The sequence below is a fragment of the Ornithorhynchus anatinus genome, chromosome X2 (genome assembly GCF_004115215.2).
Source record: "Ornithorhynchus anatinus isolate Pmale09 chromosome X2, mOrnAna1.pri.v4, whole genome shotgun sequence".
Lineage (NCBI taxonomy): Eukaryota > Metazoa > Chordata > Mammalia > Monotremata > Ornithorhynchidae > Ornithorhynchus > Ornithorhynchus anatinus.
Window position 1 is genome coordinate 50637 of NC_041750.1, and position 18115 is coordinate 68751.

Genomic DNA, 18115 nt, shown 5'->3' on the forward strand with positions numbered 1-18115 from the left:
GGGGCGGACCCAATCAGTCAGGCATTCAGTCAATAATTCCTATTTAATGAGGGCTTACTCGGTGCACAGCAGTACTAAGCACTGGGAAGGGTACACTACAACAATAAACAGACACATTCCCTGACCACAGAGAGCTCACCCGCCAATCCAGACATGGGAGCCTTGCAGCTCCAGTACACATAAAGGTTCCACGAGAGCTGCCCCCACCACTCCTCCAGGAGGCCTGCCTGCTCGACCCTTCTGCCCCCCCCCCCCAGTCTCTTCAGCCCCCTCAGCTTATTCTTCTTCCTCACAGTTAACTTTGGGAGGTGTCTCCAACAGAGGCTCAAAACCCATAGGCCAGGGACCTTGTCTTCTTCTCTTATTGTATGCTGTCAAGCTCCCAGCACAGCATTCTGCACCCAGCGGGCACCCAGCACAGTGCCCTGAACACAGCGAGCACCCAACTCAGAGCTCCGTACCCAGCAGTTGCCCTCCAAATATCACCTCAAATCCTGGTCCATTTTCACCTTAAGCCCCATACCCAGCTCATGGTCAGCCCATCTCCACCAACTCCCAGGAGCTGCAGCAGGGGGGAATGGGCTAGTGGCCACATTGAGCCCTGCGCTAGCCACCTGCGCCTTCCCAGTTCCCTCCCATACCATTCATAGGCTCCTGGAAATGGGTGCCATTGTGAAGTATCAAGAGATCCAGCCCCCTGCTTCTGAGCAGCTGAGTGCGGCTCTGTCCCAAAAGATTCCAGGAACAGACTCCTTCCCAATTCTCGCCACCTCCACATTTATCCTCCGATATCTGGGGATTCCCCCAACATCTGGAAGGTTCTTCCTTGTGTCCCTCCATAGTCTCTTCTGCTGTATAATAAACCTCCCCTCATCCCATAAAGACCTCAGTGGTCACAGAGAGTGGCTGAGCAGCCATCTTCTCCCCACACAGTTCCTCGATGGCTTGCGGTTAGGGTTTCCGACTCCCTTGCTCTTCTCTTCTCTCGGACACTCAGTCCCTCAACCGACCTTTCTCTTCTCCCTGCTGGACACCCCAGCCCCTCATCTCACCTCTCCCTCAGTCTTCTCATTCATTCATTCAATCATATTTAATGAGCTCTTACTTTGTACGGAGCACTGTACTAAGTGCTTGGGAGAGCACGATACAACAATAAATAGTCACAGTCTATTCCCTCTGCCATACTGGAGACCACCCCATGGCTTTGCTGGAGTTGGGATGGCTCAGCTGACTCGCTTCATAGCTGGTCAGCTCTGATCCCCAACGCCTTCGCTGCAGCACTCCCCTTGCCCACCTGGCCCTCATCGGACCCCAGTGTTTGGAGAGAGTCTCATGCTGTCCCCACATCCAGTGCATTTCAACCTGCAGATCTGGACCATTTTCCTGCCTTTGTACCCCACTTCTGCCTCTGCAGGGCCAGCCGCACTGACACCCAAGATGACCTGGACCACAGCCCACCCAGACACTTACCTGGACCAGAGTGTGCACGGTGCACTTGACCAGCTTGAAGTTCTTCCCAGGGTTGAAGCTGTTGCTGTAGAAACAGATCTTGAGGATGCGCACTTCCTTCTGCTCCACATCGGCGGGCACCGGAACCATGGGCTCTGGGGGGGCCTCGGGCGGCCGCAGGCTGCCCGCCCGGGCACGACTCAGAGGCTCTGACACCCCCGACATGCTATGGGCGTGGCCAGGGGTCAAGCATTGCGGTCCTGCGGGGAAACATTGTGGGACAGCCTGTTGGTCTGACTCCAGGAGGAGGCTTCCGATCCCCACCGCCCCCCTCGCCGGGGTGGAGTGGGACGAGGCAGTGGAGCTGCTGTGTGCTGCTGTGCTGTCCGGGGGAGAGAAAGAGAGCGTGGGGGGTTGGTGGCCGTGGTTTCTCAGCAAGGCAGGGAGAAAAGAAAGATCAGTCAGTCAGTCAATCAGTGGTATTTATTGATCACTTACTGTGTGCAGAGCACTGTACTAAATACGTGGAAGAGGACAACAATAAACGGACACATTTCCGGCCCACAACAAGCCTACAGTCTAGAGGGGGAGACGGACATTAATATAAGAAAGCACGTTATAGATATGCGCGTAGGTACCGTGGAGCTGGGTGCAGGGGGATGAATAATGGGAGCAAGTCGGGGTGATGCAGAAAGGGAGTGGGAGAAAAAGAAAAGGGGGCTTAAGTTAGGGAAGGCCTCTTGGAGGAGATGTACCTTCAAGAAGGCTTTGAAGGTGAGGAGAGTAATGTCTGTCAGATATGAAGAGGGAGGGTGTTTCAGGCCAGCGACAGGACGTGGGCGAGGTAGATGAGATCAGGATAGAGTGAGAAGGTTAGCAGTGGGGAAGCAAAGTATGTGGGCTGGGTTGGGGGGCGGCGGGGAGAACTGACCGCTCACTCCCTTGGGGAGCTCATATGCTCTCACAATCAATCAAGCAACAGAGTGCTCACAGTGGGCAGAACACACTGGACTGAGAACCTGGGAGAGCAATAGCCACGATCCCCACCCCCAAGTAGCTTTTAGTCTAGCAGGGGAGACAGACACTAAAATAAATTACCAGTAGGGGGAAGCAACAGAGATTTAAGATATATATAGAAATTCATCCATTTATTCAATCATATTTATTGAGCTCTTACTGTGTGCAAAGCACTGTACTAAGAGCTTGGGAGAGTACAATACAACAATAAACAGTCACATTCCCTGCCCACACAGAGCTTACGGTCTAGAAGCGGTAAGAGACATACATTAATATAAATAAATTACAGACGTATACCTAAGTGTTGTGGGTCTGGTAGGAGGGAAGAACAAAGGGAGCAAATCAGGGCAAAGCAGAAGGGAGTGAGAGATGATAATAATAATAATAATAATGTTGGTATTTGTTAAGCGCTTACTATGTGCCGAGCACTGTTCTAAGCGCTGGGGTAGACATAGGGGAATCAGGTTGTCCCACGTGGGGCTCACAGTCTTAATCCCCATTTTACAGATGAGGGAACTGAGGCACAGAGAAGTGAAGTGACTTGCCCACAGTCACACAGCCGACAAGTGGCAGAGCTGGGATTCGAACTCATGAGCCCTGACTCCAAAGCCCATGCTCTTTCCACTGAGCCACGCTGCTGAGGGAATGGGGCGCTTGGTCAGGGAAGGCCTCTTGGAGGAGATGTATCTTCAATAAGGCTTTGAAAGGGGGAGATAGTACTTGTCTGTCAGATCTGAGGAGGGAGGGCGTTCCGGCCAGAGGCGGGATGTGGGTGAGGGGTCAGCGGCGAGATAGGCAAGATCGAGGCATATTGAGAAGGCTACCATCAGAGGAGGGAAGCTTGTGGGCTGGGTTGTAGTAGGAGAGTAGCAGGGTGAGGTAGGAGGGGCAAGGGCATGGAGTGCTTTAAAGCCAATCGTGAGGAGTTTGTGTTTGATGCAGAGCTGGATGGGCAACCACTGGAGCTGTTGAAGAGTGGGGGGACATGTCCCGAACGTTTTTCTAGAAAAATGATCTGGGCAGCAGAGTGAAGTATGGACTGAAGTGGGGAAACTAGCTATCTTCCCCCCTTCAAAGCTCTACTGAGAGCTCACCTCTTCCAGGAGGTCTTCCCAGACTGAGCCCCCCTTTTCCTCTGCTCCCCCTTCCCTCTCCATCTCCCCTACTCTGTCCCTCTGCTCTACCCCCTTCCCCGCCCCACAGCCCTGGTGTATATTTGTACCTATTTATTATTCTATTCATTTTATTAATGATGTGTAGAGAAGCAGGGTCGCTCAATGGAAATAGCACGGGCTGGGGAGTCAGAGGTCATGGGTTCAAATCCCGGCTCAGCCGTTCGTCAGCTGTGTGACGTTGGGCAAGTCACTTTACTTCTCTGTGCCTCAATTACCTCAACTGTAAAATGGGCATTAAGACCGTGAGCCCTATGTGGGACAACCTGAGCACTTTGTATCTGTATCCTCCCCAGAGCTTAGAACAGTGCTTTGCACATAGTGAACGCTTAACAAATGCCATCGTTATTATTATGATCTATAATTTTATTTATCTATTTTGATGCTTTTGATGCCTGTCTACTGGTTTTTGTTTTGTTGTCTGACTCCCCCTTCTAGACTGTGAGCCCCTTACTGGGTAGGGATTGTCTCTATCTGTTGCTGAATTGTACTTTCCAAGCGCTGAGTACAGTGCTCTGCACACAGTAATCGCTCAATCAATACGATTGAATGAATGAGAGAAAGGAGGTTGGGAGGTCTGCAAGGAGACTGATGCAGTAATTCCGGCGGGATAGGATGAGTGATTGTATTAACATGGGAGCAGTTTGGATGGAGAGGAGAGAGGAAAGGGGATGGAGGAAAGGATAGAAATGTGTGTATGGGGAGGGAGTCCCCAAGTCTTTAGGTGATGCAGTTCAGCTACCACCTCTGCACAGATGGCTCCCAGATCTACCACACTAGCCCCGACCCCCCTCCTCCTCGCAGTCTTCCATCTCCTGCCGGCAGGACATTGTTACACAGATGTCCCGCCGTGTCTCAAGCTCAGTATGTCTAAAACTGAACTCCTCATCGTCCCTCCTGAATCCTCTTCTCCATCCAACTTCCCCATCGCAACTGATGATGCCACCATCTTGTCCATCTCTCGAGCTGACAGCCTTTTCATTTTCCTTGACTTCTCATCTCTTGGAGAAGCAGCGTGGCTTAGTGGAACGAGCACGGGCTTGGGAGTCAGAGGTCGTGGATTCTAATCCCAGCTCTGCCACTTTACAGCTGTGTGACTTTGGGCAAGTCACTTCACTTCTCTGTGCCTCAGTTACCTCATCTGTAAAATGGGGATTAAGACCGTGAGCCCCACATGGGACAACCTACTCCAGCGCTTAGAAGAGTGCTTTGCATATAGTAAGCACTTAACAAATACCAGAATTATTATTATCATTTCAGCCCCCAGATGCCATCTGTGGTCGACCCCTGCCAGCTCTTCCTCCACCGCATTTCCAGGATCGGCGCTTCCTCTACATCTAAATGGCCACCACATCGGTTCACGTGCTTACTGTATCTCAACAACAACTATATCAGCCTCCTCGCTGATCTCCCTGCCTTCAGTCTTTCCCCTCTCCAATTCACGTTTCACTCTGCAGCCCAGATCATTTTTCCTAAACCGTCAATACGCACATGTCTCTCCACTCCTCAAACACCTCACATGGTTTCCCGTTCTTCTCTTGTTCAAGCAGCACTTCTGACCACTAGCTCTAAGGCACTCAACCACCTCTCTCTCCTCCTTACCCATTCTCTTCTCCCACTATGCCCCAGCTCGCACCCTTAATTCCTCTGAAGCTAACCTACTCACTGTGCCTTGCTCTCCTCTCTCCCAGTACCAACCTCGTGCTTGCAAGCTTCCCCCCTGTGGTGAACTCTCCCACCCTTCACATTCAGTAGGTCACAGCTCTCCCCACCTTCAAAGCCCTTCTGACATCACAACTCCTCTAGGAGGCCTTCTCTTATTCGCCTCATCTTCCATCTTCTACCCCCACCCCTATCACTTTAGCAGTTCAGAAGCACCTAAGTGCTTCGGTTCTCACACCTCCTGTAGCAGTGAAGTACCTATTTTAGTAGTCTATTGTTTCTTCCACAGCTGTAATATTGTTTAGTATCTTACTAGAACCATAAGTTTCTGGAGGGCAGGCATCACGTCTACTCTACTGTATTCTCCCAAGCACTTGGGACAAAGCTCTGAACATAGTAGGTGAATGACTGGGAAGGAGACAGAGAGACTACCCAGTAGGAATATTCAATTGTACATTCTATTATTTATGCAGTTCTTCTTCCTGTGACACCCATTCTGCTACCTGCTCCATTATCCTCCTCCTTATTCCCAAGGTTTGTCACTGACCGGTGTCTCTCTGTATCCTGCATTAGAGTATAAACCCCTACAGGGCAGGATTTTGCACTTTCCCCTCCATCCATCTGCTTGGCTCCTCCAGTGGGGAAGATCTGAACAAGGCTTTCTTCCCGGGCCTGCAAGAAATCAGGCTAAGACTAAATAAACTAAGGCAGAGGAGCTAAAGGAGATAAAAAAAATTGTTCTGTTTTCCCCACCCTCCCGTCCCTTATGTCCCATCTTCCCTTATTCATTCATTCAATCATATTTATTGAGCGCTTACTGTGCGCAGACCACTGTACTTAACACTTGGGAGAGTACAATATAGCAATAAGCAGTCACATTCCCTTCCCACAAAGAGCTTACGGTCTAGAGTTAGAGAGGCACACATTAACAAAACTAAATAACATTACAGATATGAACAAAAGTCCTGTGGGGCTGAGAGAGGGGAAGAGCAAAGGGAGCAAGTCAGGGTGATGCAGAAGGGAGTGGGAGATGAGGAAAAGTAGGGCTTAGTCTGGGAAGGCCTCTTGGAGGAGATGGGCCTTCAAAAAGGCTTTGGGGGGGGGGGGGAGTGATTGTCGGATTTGAGGAGGGAGGGCGTTCCAGACCAGAGGCAGGACGTGGGTTAGGGGTGGGTGGTGAGACAGGCGAGATCGTGGCACATTGAGAAGGTTAGCACTAGAGGAGTGAAATATGCGGGTTGGGTTGTAGGAGAGAAGTGAGGTGAAGTAAGAGTGGGCAAGGTGGTGGAGTGCTTTAAAGCCAATGGAGAGGATTCTTTGTTTGATGAGGAGATGGATGGGCAGCTACTGGAGTTTTCGGAAGAGCGAGGTAACATGTCCTGAACGTTTTTGTAGAAAACTGATCCGGGCAGCAGAGTGAAGTATGGACTGGAGTGGGGAGAGACAGGAGGCTGGGAGGTCGGCAAGGAGGCTGCTGCAGTAATACAGACAGGATAGGATGAGTGATTGTATTTCGTGGTTCAGTTTGGATGGAGAAGAAAGGACAGATTTTAGCTATGTTGTGAAGGTGGGACCGACAGGATTTAGTGATGGATTGGCTCAGCCGACATGGTCACCATGTATTGGTGAAATAATAATAATAACTACTTGGGGTATTTGTCAAGCACTATGTGTTAAGCACTGTACTAAGCGCTGAGGTAGATACAAGATAATCAGAGTGGACACCGTCCCTGTCCCACATGAGGCTCAGAATCTAAGGGGGAGGGAGAAAAGCTATTTAAGCCCATTTTATTCATGAGAAAACTGAAACACAGAGAGTTAAGTGACCCCCTTTAATGGTCCATCTCGTATATCTCTGAGGGCAGAGCCTGAGTGGGTAGAGGATTCAGAGGAAGAGGGAAAGAGAAAGAAAAGAGAGGAGGGGACTCAGGGGAGAGAAGGTGGGCCAGGAAAAGCGTGTTCAGAAGGAGAAAGGAAGGGGTTGGAGAGAGAGGAGGGAGAAAGAGTTTAGCTGTTCGTTTTTCCCCCATTAAGCTGTGATGGAGGAATTAGAGTGAGCACGTCTGTGTGTCTCTGAGTCACCTAGCACAGTGCCCTACACCCAAGAAGCAGCCAACACAGCATTCTGCACTCAGTGGGCTCCTAGTACAGCAGGGCCGCTTCCTCCACGGAGGCACAGAGGGTTGAGAGGCGCTCCTGAACCTGCTCCCGACCCTCACTGTGCTCGATCTTCCCCCAGACACGAACACACACACACACACATATACACCCTCACCCCCCCCCGCCCCCCGCAAAGGCCATAAGTCACGGCTATGACTACCTCCATCCACTGCCCTAAGATTACATGGGGTGGTCAGGAGGGGGAATCCTAGCCTCTCCAGGACACATGGGGTTTGGTCATCTTCCCCAGCCCTGGGGTATTCTTCACCCTCTAGGGCGACCGTGGGTGGTGGTGGAGGGTGTAGTTGTGGTACCCGGTACAGGAAGGTCAAGGGTGAACTCTCCTCCCCATATCTGGAGGAGCGACCATCTCAGCTGGCCATCATCATCATCATCATCATTATCATCACCTTCATCAATGGTATTTATTGAGTGCTTATTCCGTGCAAAACCTTGTTCTAAGTTCTTGGGAGAGTACGGTACCAACAGAGTACAGTACAGTACAACAGGCACATTCGCTGCCCACAATGAGCTTGCAGTTTAGAGTGGGAGGCCACCAGACTCCAGTCTCTTCAGAGAGGGTGGGTCAGGAGGCTGAGCCCAAAATTGGGAAAAGCTTCAGGGAGCAAGACTCGGGGCTGGCTGGGGCCCGGGCCCACAACTGGTAAATGGCATTTTCTGGCTTGCGTCGGGAGAAGGGGACTCCCAGGGATTTTGTGGCACAGAGACCGGGGAGGTCAGTAGTGAGACAGAAGACAGCATGGGCTTGGGGAAAATTTCAACATAACAAGGGCACAGCGGGTTTACCCCAACTTCCCCCAACCCACTCTCAAAATAACAGGGATCCACCCACCTCGCCATGTGCCACATCGGGGAAGATGCCCAGGGCCCAACCGCAAACCCAGAAGGAGGCCCCCTCCCTGCTCCCCAAGGCCACTGTGCTTCGGGAGGAAGAAGAGGCAGGGCCTGCCAGGACTCTTGAGCCCTGGGCCCTGGACAGGGTCCTCGGGAAACCCAGCCCTGGTGGGGAGGGGAGAGAGGAATTAGGAGAGAAGGCCTAAAGGGGAGGGCCCAAGGCCCTGCATCACGCCAATGCACTGGTCTTCCGGGGCTGGGACCCTCCCAGCAACCACCTCCCCACTTGCCCTGCCCTCAGTCCCCCTCTTCCCTCTGTCCCCTCCCAGCCCCTCCCCATGCTAACCACCACCCAGCACTGGCACTCTCAGCCCTAGCCCCTCGCCCCTGCTGGCCCCCCAGCCCTAGTCCCTTCCCCCAAACTCTGTCCAGCATACTAGCCCCTCCCAGTCCAGCACTTCCCCTCTCTGCATGCCCCTCCCAGTGAGCCCCCCATCCCCAGCCCATCCCCAGCCCATCCCCAGCTCCGCCGAGTCAAACCCACAGGAAGTCAGAGCCGTTGTGAAGCCCTAACCCCCCAACCTGGCTTTGCCACCTGCTCTGAGCTGGAGGCTGGGGACTGTTTGTCATAGTAAGGGGCACCCCCAGACCCTGCATCTTGCTCCAACCCCAAGTGCCGTGACCTCCTTGCAGGGGAAGGGAAAGGGGGGGTGGCAGGGCAGGGGGATCACCCTTAGCATTCACAGGAAAGCTAGTTTAGCTATTTGTCATTATTTACCCCCCACTCACTATAGTGTGAGAGTGAAGCCACCCTGAATTGGGTTGTGCCTGATGAAGCTGGGCTGTCAGCAGTGAAAAGGTCTGACCCAAGAACCACCCAGAGCATTCTGTGAGGTGGCCAGGACCAGAAGGGATCCTGAAAATAGCTGGCTAACGTGGGTGGGAAGACGGCGGTGGCTACCGTGGCAACTGCCTGCTGGGTGTAGAGCACAGCATCGGCGCTGGGCCTGCGGTCACTTGGCCCTTCAATGAGTCCTGCAAGTAAAACCCCTCTGCACACACTTGGCAGCGAGCTGCACCCCTCCCTACCTGCCTGCTTGTTGTTTACACCCTATGGCCCTGCGAAAACACAAAGGGCAGGAACGAGAGAGAGTGTGCATGTCACCTAGCTAGCCACCAGCCCTAGAATAGACTCTAGGGCTGGTGGCTTGCTCGGCGTCACGCAAACTCTCTCTCTTTTCCTCTGTGTCCTCTCAAGATTCTGAAGTTTGCAGGGCTGAGACGAGGCACCTCTGTCGTTCCTGACAGGAGACTACAACACCCTTTTGCCCATTTCTGTTGACTGTTGGCATTTAACTTCTCACTCACGACTCCGGAACGTTTAGCAGTTTTTGTCTCCCTCCTTGAAGACAATCAATGGTAACAATAATTATGGTATGTGTTAAGCGCTTACTACGTGCCAAGCACTGGACTAAGCGCTGGGATGGATACAAGCCAATTGGGTTAGACACAGTCCCTGTCCCGCTTGGGGCTCACAGTCTCAATCCCCATTTTACAGATGAGGAAACTGAGGCCCAGAGAAGTGAGGTGACTTGTCTAAGGTCACACAGCAGACAAGTGGTGGAGCCAGGATTAGAACTCATGACCTTAAGACTCCCAGGCATGTGCTCTACCTACTATGTCATGCTGGTATTTATTAAGTGCTTCCTGTGCGGAGAGCACTGTGCTAAGCGCTTGGGAGAGTACAACTCTCTCATTTCTGTTGTATAGTCCTAAGTGCCTACTACAGCAGCCTCCCCTTAGCAGGCACCCAGCCCATCTCCCTGTCAGGCAGTCAATTGAATTGAGTGCTTATTAGGTGCAGAGCACTGTACTAAGCACTTGGGAGAGTACAATACGACAATAAACAGACACATTCCCTGCCCACAGCACAGCAGGTGTCCAGCCTAGCAGTGAAGGGTAGGGAGAAGGCCTGACCGATTGGGAGTAAGTTGAAGTTGGGTGTGGAGGGGAAGTGGGGAGGATGTCTGCAGGCCTGAGCCTCAGGAAAAGGCAGTGGAGGGAGGGAGGGAGGGAGTGGGGAGGCCGGGAAGAGCTGAGGAGTGGGGGCTGGGCCAAGGCAGAAGACGGCTTTTCTTTCTGTTTTTATCCCCATATCACAGCTCTGGTTATTCCTGGCTGCAATCAGCTGCAGTTCTAAAATAGACCAACCAAGTAATGTCTCTCCCTGAAAGGCGTCGTGGGAACGTTGCACCATGATGTGTGTCGTGGGATGGGGGGTAGGGGGGTCCCCCTCAATCTGACACCCACTCCTCACTCTCCCCTCCGTCCTAGAAATGGGGCTCAGACCTTGTCCAAGGGGATAGTGGGCTGGAAGTGGACCGCCCTGCCCTTCCTCTGCTTTTCCAGGTCAGACTCTAACCTGATCTGGAAAAAGAATGGGGTGAGAGTGGAAATTCTGCCCCATCACTGGGTCTGTCCTCTCCAGCCAATGAGATATGAGACAATTGCCTGACAGCTGGCTCTCACTGGCCAATGAAGGGACACCCACTGGTTTTACCAGCTAGTGGCGGGACACCCACTGCCTTCACTGGCCAGAAAGGGCATACCTTTATCTAGAGGAAGGCCCTCTCCCCTCTATGAGGCCATGGGTGCCCAGGAACAGGGAGTCAGAGGGGCAGTCACACCCAAGATGGAGGGTTGGGGGCCCGCCTTCTGCGGGGATGGAGTCACCCACAGCTATTTGGGGTCCCACCTCGCATCCCCAACCTTGCCCTGAGCAGTTCCAGAATATCTAGCTCTTGGGCAATGGTGAGGTTTAGAGCATTTCCAATGCATGTGCTCTGAGTCCCCACAAAACTCCCAAGAGCAAAGAGTCCCACGAGCCCGTGCTGCGGGTCCAGCGAGAAGAGACCTCTAGAATGTAAGCTCACTGAGGGTAGGGAATGCGTCTGTTTATTGTGGCAGTGTACTCTCCCCAGTGCTTACTACAGTGCTCTGCATACAGTAAGGCGCTCAGGAAATACGATTGACTGGCTGAAGTCCCAGCTGGGGCTGTGCCATCGGAGTGAAGGTTTCCGACCAAAGAAACTACCTAGGGCATTCCCTGAGGTGGACCAGCCAAAAAGGACTCCTAACAAATAGTTGGATGACGTGGGCAGCCAAGACCACGGCGGCTACCGAGGCAACTGCCTGCTGGGTCACAGCGCTTCAGCACAGCGTCAGCACTGAGTTGTGGTCACTCTGGCAGTCAGTGAGTCCTGCCCAGAAAAACCCTGTGAGCGTTTTGTAGCGATCTGCTCTCCTTCTCGCTTTCTGCACTCCCTGTCCCAGAGGGAACCTACGGGGAAGGGGCGAGGGCAAACTAGTGTGACCAGCCCTACGGTCCACTGCGCCACTCTAGGTCTCGATGCTTAAATCTCAGGACACCTGTGCCCCACAAAGCTCCTCCATCCTTACCGTCACAGTCCTCAACCCCCGCCTCCCAAAACGAAGGAGGGGGTTGTCCTGAGACCGGCCTGCCCATTGTCCCAGATGGGTTTCAAGAATTGCCCTGTCCAGTCCCTCCTCTGTCCAGAGGGCCTCGTCCCTCTACCCATCTCGGGTCACCGTCTCAAGAACTCACAAGATCAGACCCTACCAGGACTTGGGAGGCCTCAAAGCAGCAAGCGAGGCTGTGAACTCCTTTATGGGCAGGGAACGTGTCTCCCACCTCTATTACACTGCACTCTCCCAAGTGCTTAGTATGGTGCTCTGCACAGAGTAAGCGCTCAATAAATACCAGTAATTGACTAAGCACAGCCTTGAGCCGTGGAGGAGAGGGGCAGAGCCTGGTGAGGGCTTGGAAGTGGGGAGCCAAGGGGAAGAAGCTGGAGGAGGGGTGAAGAGGAGCCTGGATGGGGAGCCTCGGAGAAGGGGCCTCTGTGGAGAGCTGTGGGGGTGGGCCTGAGCTCCAAGGCCTTGCCCCCTTGGGCTCTTGGAGACAACTTGACTCTTTGATTTTACTGCCACTGCCCCCAATCCACACAGGTTGGGGGCTTTGGCGTGTGCAAGGACTGACCCCCCCCCCCCCAAGTGGACAGCGGTTCTGGGCCAGAGACCCAAGTCCTCAATGTAGCAGTGTCCAGGACAGGCCAGTGAACGGGCAGACAGGCTTCCAGAGCTAAAGCAGAGCACGCGGGCACCAGCATCTGAGCTTCTGCCGTGGCCCTCTGCGTTCCTCCCCACACACGCCAGGAGGTGGGCTTCAGGGGCAGGGTTGGAGGGTGGAGGGCCTAACCCCACAGGGAGAGTGTTTCCACATAATCCCTCCCCCGAGTCCTGTCCGATGGGCCTGATTCCAAAAGAAGTGACACTCAGGGCATGGGCAAAGGTTTGATTTGCAGGCGCTCATATGGATGGGGGAGATGTGGAAGTGTGTGGATGTTTTTGTCCATGTGTGTGTGTGTGTGTGTGTGTGCGCATGTACACACAGTGTGTACCCGTATGTCTCTGCACGTCTTCTAGGATTTGCAGATTTCCGTGACCCAAAGTCTCAATGTCAGATGTTTCACTGTGGCCTGGCCTGTTGTGGGTTTCGAGGAGTTTCCCTTCGGCCCTGCTGCCAGGTGTGCACGCTAAGGGCTAGGCCGGAGGCCCCCCCACCACTTCCCTCTATGCTCCCGGCCCTGGCCCCACTAGCCCGTGCCTTCCCTTGTGTCTTCGCCGTACTAGCCTGTGCCTTACGTCGTGTCTTGGCCCCACTAGTGTGAGTGTTGATGATGATGGTATTTGTTAAGCACTTACTATGTGCCAAGCACTGTTTTAAGCACTGGGGTAGATACAAGGTAATCAGGTTGACCCACGTGGGGCTCACGGTCTTAATCCCCATTTTACAGATGAGGTCATTGAGGCACACAGAAGTGAAGTGACTTGCCCAAAGTCACAGAGCTGACAAGTGGAGGAACCGGGATTAGAACCCACGACCTCTGACTTCCAAGCCCATGCTCTTGCCACTAAACCATGCTGCTTTTCATAAGGGGAGAGTTCCCTTGTGTCCTGGCCCTATTAGCCTGTGTATTCGCTTGTGTCCCGGCCCCTCTCTAGGCTGGACAGGGATGGGAGCAGATAAAAGACACTGGAATTGTTGACTCTGAAAAAAGGAAAACTCAAAGCCAATTCAATAACCTCATAGGGTAATTTTTGTAAATGTAATTGTGGTATTGGCTAAGCACTTCCTATGTACTAAGCCCTGTTTTAAATGCTCAGGTAGATATGAGATAATCACATCTGACATAGTCCCTGTCCCACGTGGGACTCACGTGGCATAGTGGCTAGAGCCCAGCCCTAGGAGTCAGAAGGTTATGGGTTCTAATCCCATCTCTGCCACTTGACTGCTGTGTGACCTTGGGCAAATCATTTTACTTTAATTAGCTTGTATCTACTCCTGCTTAGACAGTGTCTGGCACATAGTTAGCACTAAATAAATGCCATAAATAAATAAATAAATAAATAAATAAATCCAGAGCCGGGGAGACAAAACAGCCCAGTGTGGGAAGAGGCAGGACACTCTGCGAGATAGGCCCCGGAGGGGCTCGGAGGTACCAAGGCAAGGCAGTCCCCAGTTGGGCAGGCCGCCCCCAGAAGTGAGGCTCATAAAGAACTATGTCACGGCATGCAAATAGAGGTACGGAGCACGTGGGGGTGGGACTCCGGAGCCAAAGAGACCCAGGGTTGTGCAACGCCACCGTACCGTGACCGCCACATCTTTAAGGATTTGCCATGCCCATCTCGGCCCTCTGAAGAGGGAGGACTATTCCAGCCTCAGCACCATCCAAGAAGGAATCCTGAAGAGGCGGAAACATCATCGCAGTATTCTCCCCCACAGCCAAAACTGAGAAATCCTTATGACATGTAAAGACCCACAATTTGTCCCAACCAGCATGTGAGTCATCACAGGAGTCAAAACCACAAAAAATGGCAAAGCAACTAAACCCAATGGCAGACCCGCTGAGACCCACAAGCACAGAAGGGACACTTTAACACACTAGCTGTTCCTCAACAAACGGACCTCTGAGGAAAGGCCACAGAACCCCACAGAAACCACCGCTACTGTCATCTTCAGATGGGAAAGGACAAGATCAGACAGCGGAAATTAACAAGGTACCTCACTTCTCTTCATCATCAGCAGGATCTGATCTCAGCCAGATTGATCCTGGATCGGCTACTAAAGAATATCATTGACCAAATGCTCCTGGAATCGCAGTTTGGCTTCAGATCATAGCATGGAACAGCGCACATGATATTCGCTGAATATCAGATAGAGGGAAAGGGCTGGGAACGGCACCAACAGCCCCACATGGTTTCACAGACCTTTCCAAAGTGTGTGATATCATCAGGAGATCTGGACTCTAGAAATGACTTAGCAAATCTGGCTGCCCTGAAGACTTCATCAAGGTTCTGAGACTACTTCACATTGGCTTGGCTGGCCGGGTCAGAGGTGAGGGTGCACTGTCTCATCCAATTCCCCGTCGCCAATGGAGTCAAACAGAGACGTGAGGTGGGTCAGGTACTGTTCAATTTATTCTACGCAGTCATGCCGGAAGAGGCAAAAAGAAACCTGAATGCAGCTGTGAGAACACACACCTGCACCTCTGAGAAACACTTTCAACTCATCAGATTTTCAGCCAAAGCCCTGAAGACAAACACTCATAGATCATAGCGTGCAGGTAGAGGCCTTCCCTGACTAGGCCCTCATCTCCTCTTTTCCCACTCCCTTCTGCATCACCCTTGCACTTGGATTTCCACCTTTTCTTCACCATTCCCTCAGCCCCACGAGCACTTATGTACACATCCGGAAGCAGTGTGGCCCAGTGCAGGTGATCCTAGAGCAGAGTCCTGGGAGTCAGAGGACAAGGGTTCTAATACCGGCTCTCCCACCTATCTGTTGTGTGACTTTGGGCAAGTCACTTAATTTCTGAGACTATTCCCTACCTGTAAAATGGAATTAAATACTATTTAGATTGTGAGCCCCAGGTGGGACAGGGACTGTGTCCAATCTCATTAACTTGTAGCTACCCCAGTGCTTGGAACAGAGTTTGGCACATAGTAAGTGCTTAACAAGTACACGCTTATCATTATACCTGTAATTTATTTATACTAACGTCTGTTTCCCACTCTAGACTGCAAGTTCGTTGTGGGCAGGGAACATTTCTACCAACTCTGTTATATTGTTATACTGTACTTTCCATAGCGCTTAGTGCTCAGCACTCAGTAAGGGCTAGAGGGACAAAGCCAAGAAGAAACGCAAATAATGGTAAACTCACCAAATCAGCCAGACACTAGGGACCGATGATGAGGCTGAAGGAAACTGAGGTGATGTATCCTCCTAGATGGGAGAAGGCATATGCACAACCAAAACTGACATTGGCAAAACCCAGAGCTAAATGCTCCCTGCCACAGAACAATGTTACCAAGATAGCACACTGAGCCATGACGGGGTGATAGGCAAGGACTATCACTTGGTCCTGTGACCTTTGGGCATTCGATATTTGCCCCACCCTCAATCCCACAGACCTTATGTACATATCCTCAGATTGTATATTATAAACTATTTATTTATACTACTGTGCGTCTCTCTAGACGTAAGCTTGTTGAGGGCAGGGAAGGTGTTTGATAACTCTGATGCATTATACTCGTCCTTGTGCTTAGTACATTGCCCTGCACATAAGTGCTCAATAAATACTATTGATTAAAAGAGGAGCCCAAATCCAGAAGGCTAGCATATCCCCTGGGAGACTGTCAAACAAAGTGTGTTATCAACATGATATCAGGCTCCAGAGCAAGCTAGTGGTATAGAGAGTTGAAGAGGTGACCAACCTGATCTCTGGCTCCCTACGGACACCATATCTGACTCCACAAACAGTTCCTTCAGCATCCCTCCCGGGCTTTACACAACAGCAAATGGCAAGATGGGATAATGGGACCACAAAGAAATCCTGATTCAAAGTCATTTGATCAATGGTATTTATTGAAGATTTACTGTGTCCGGAGCACTGTGCTAAGTGCCTGGGAAAGTACAAGACAAAAGAGTTGATAGAAGTGATCCATCCCCACAGGAAGCTTACAGAGGGAAATTATGGATAGGAGAAATAGTAGAGCATAAGGAAATTTATATAACTGCTGTGGGGTTGAGATGAGTATCAAAGTGCTTAAGGGGTATACAGCCAAGTGCAGAGTTGATGCAGAGGGAAGGGAGGAAAGGAGAGATGAGGGTTTAGTCAGCGAAGGCCTGTTGGAGGAGACGTGATTTTAGGAGGGTTTTGAAGGTAGGGAGTGTGGCGGTCTATCAGATATGAAGGGGGAGGGAGTTCCGGGCCCAAGGAAGGACATGGGGCAAGAAGTTGGTGGCGAGAAAAATGATAGGCAATCTCTTAACATGAAAGCTCTGCTCACTTTCAGCTAGTTGACCTGCTTGGGAATGCATGAGGAAAATGAACAACAGGGTATCCAAACGACTCCTATATGGAAAGCTGAAACTGCGAAACCGTAAAGAAGAAAGGCAGGAAACATTTTAAGGATACGGCAAGGGAGGCAGCATAGTTTAGGAAAGAGCACGGGATTGGGAGTCGGGAGACCTGGGTTTTAATCCCAGCTTTGCCACTTGCCTACATGTGACTTTTGGCCTCCCTGTGCTTCAGTTTCCTCATTTGCAAACTGGAGATAAAGTACCTGTTCCTTCTACTTCAAATTGTGAGCCCCCAGGTGACACAGGGACCTACCCCAGCACTCAGCGATGACTATGGGCATCATTTATCCCATAGTCAGTGTTTAACATCTTCATCATTACTGTTGTTATAGTAATACAAAGACTCAAGCAATGCTGCATCCTAGCTGAAAACTGAGAGTCGGTGGCAAAGGAGAGACCAGCGTGGCGCACTGCAATCAGGCAAAGGCAAAGTCGAAAACTGCACCAGGGGCTGCAAACACTTCAGAGTAACTAGGGGCGCTGAGGGAGGGAGTGTGTGTGTGCATGCGTGCGTGTGTGATCAGAACGGTGTCTCATATCTCTCCAGCCGCACATGAACCCATGGGTGAAGTCACTGTCAGTTGCAGGAGACAATTCAATCTATATATCTATATATATATATATATAGATATATAGCTATGCACACCCAAATATAGATAGAAAAATGTACCTATACGCACCAACACAGATATTCATAAATATACACACACCTTCTGTGTCTGTGGGAACCTGACAGTGGTAACCGCCAGAGACAGATCCTGTCAGCCCGCTTAGAGTGTACCGGTGGTCAGGATTTTTCCATTTCCTCTTCTCACACCCATCTTTTCCCCCACCTCCACACACTGGAGCAGGGGCAGACTCCCTCGGTTCCCCAGGCCTTGGAGAAGGGGTCAGGAGGGCAACCCCCGGCCGAATTAATACAGGAAGGTCAGCTGTGAGATGGTGGAGAGATAAGAAAACCTGTGTTACTGTGTCAGGTTTTTTTGGTGTAGGGGATTGACCATTGCCTGGCAAGTTGGGAAGCTGATCCAAGTTCAATCCTGTCACTGGTTCAGGCTGCAACTGTTCCAGACTGCCCCTAGCCTACGATCAGAGATCTATCCATCCTTTTCCCGGGGCCTGGGGTCAGGAAGACCTCTGGTGGCCTCCTCACAGGTGGACCCCCCCCCAGTGTCAGAGTGAAACAACATGGCTTAGGGGATAGAGCATGGACCCGGTAGTCAGAAGGTCATGGGTTCTAATCCCAGCTCCATCACTTGTCTGCTGTGACCTTGGGCAAGTCACTTCACTTCTC

At 51.6% G+C, this 18115-nt stretch overlaps 1 protein-coding gene across 2 annotated transcripts in view; it reads right to left on the reverse strand.

The window, feature by feature from the left end:
- The window catches only part of PTK2B (protein tyrosine kinase 2 beta), a 40093-nt gene that overhangs the window by 15935 nt on the left and 6043 nt on the right, over positions 1-18115 (reverse strand). For both annotated transcript variants that reach the window (XM_029052685.2, XM_029052684.2), the window contains exon 2: positions 1471-1709. In XM_029052685.2, the coding sequence (XP_028908518.1) occupies positions 1471-1674 (204 nt within the window). In that variant the 5' untranslated portion in view covers positions 1675-1709. The remainder of the gene's footprint in view (positions 1-1470; positions 1710-18115) is intronic.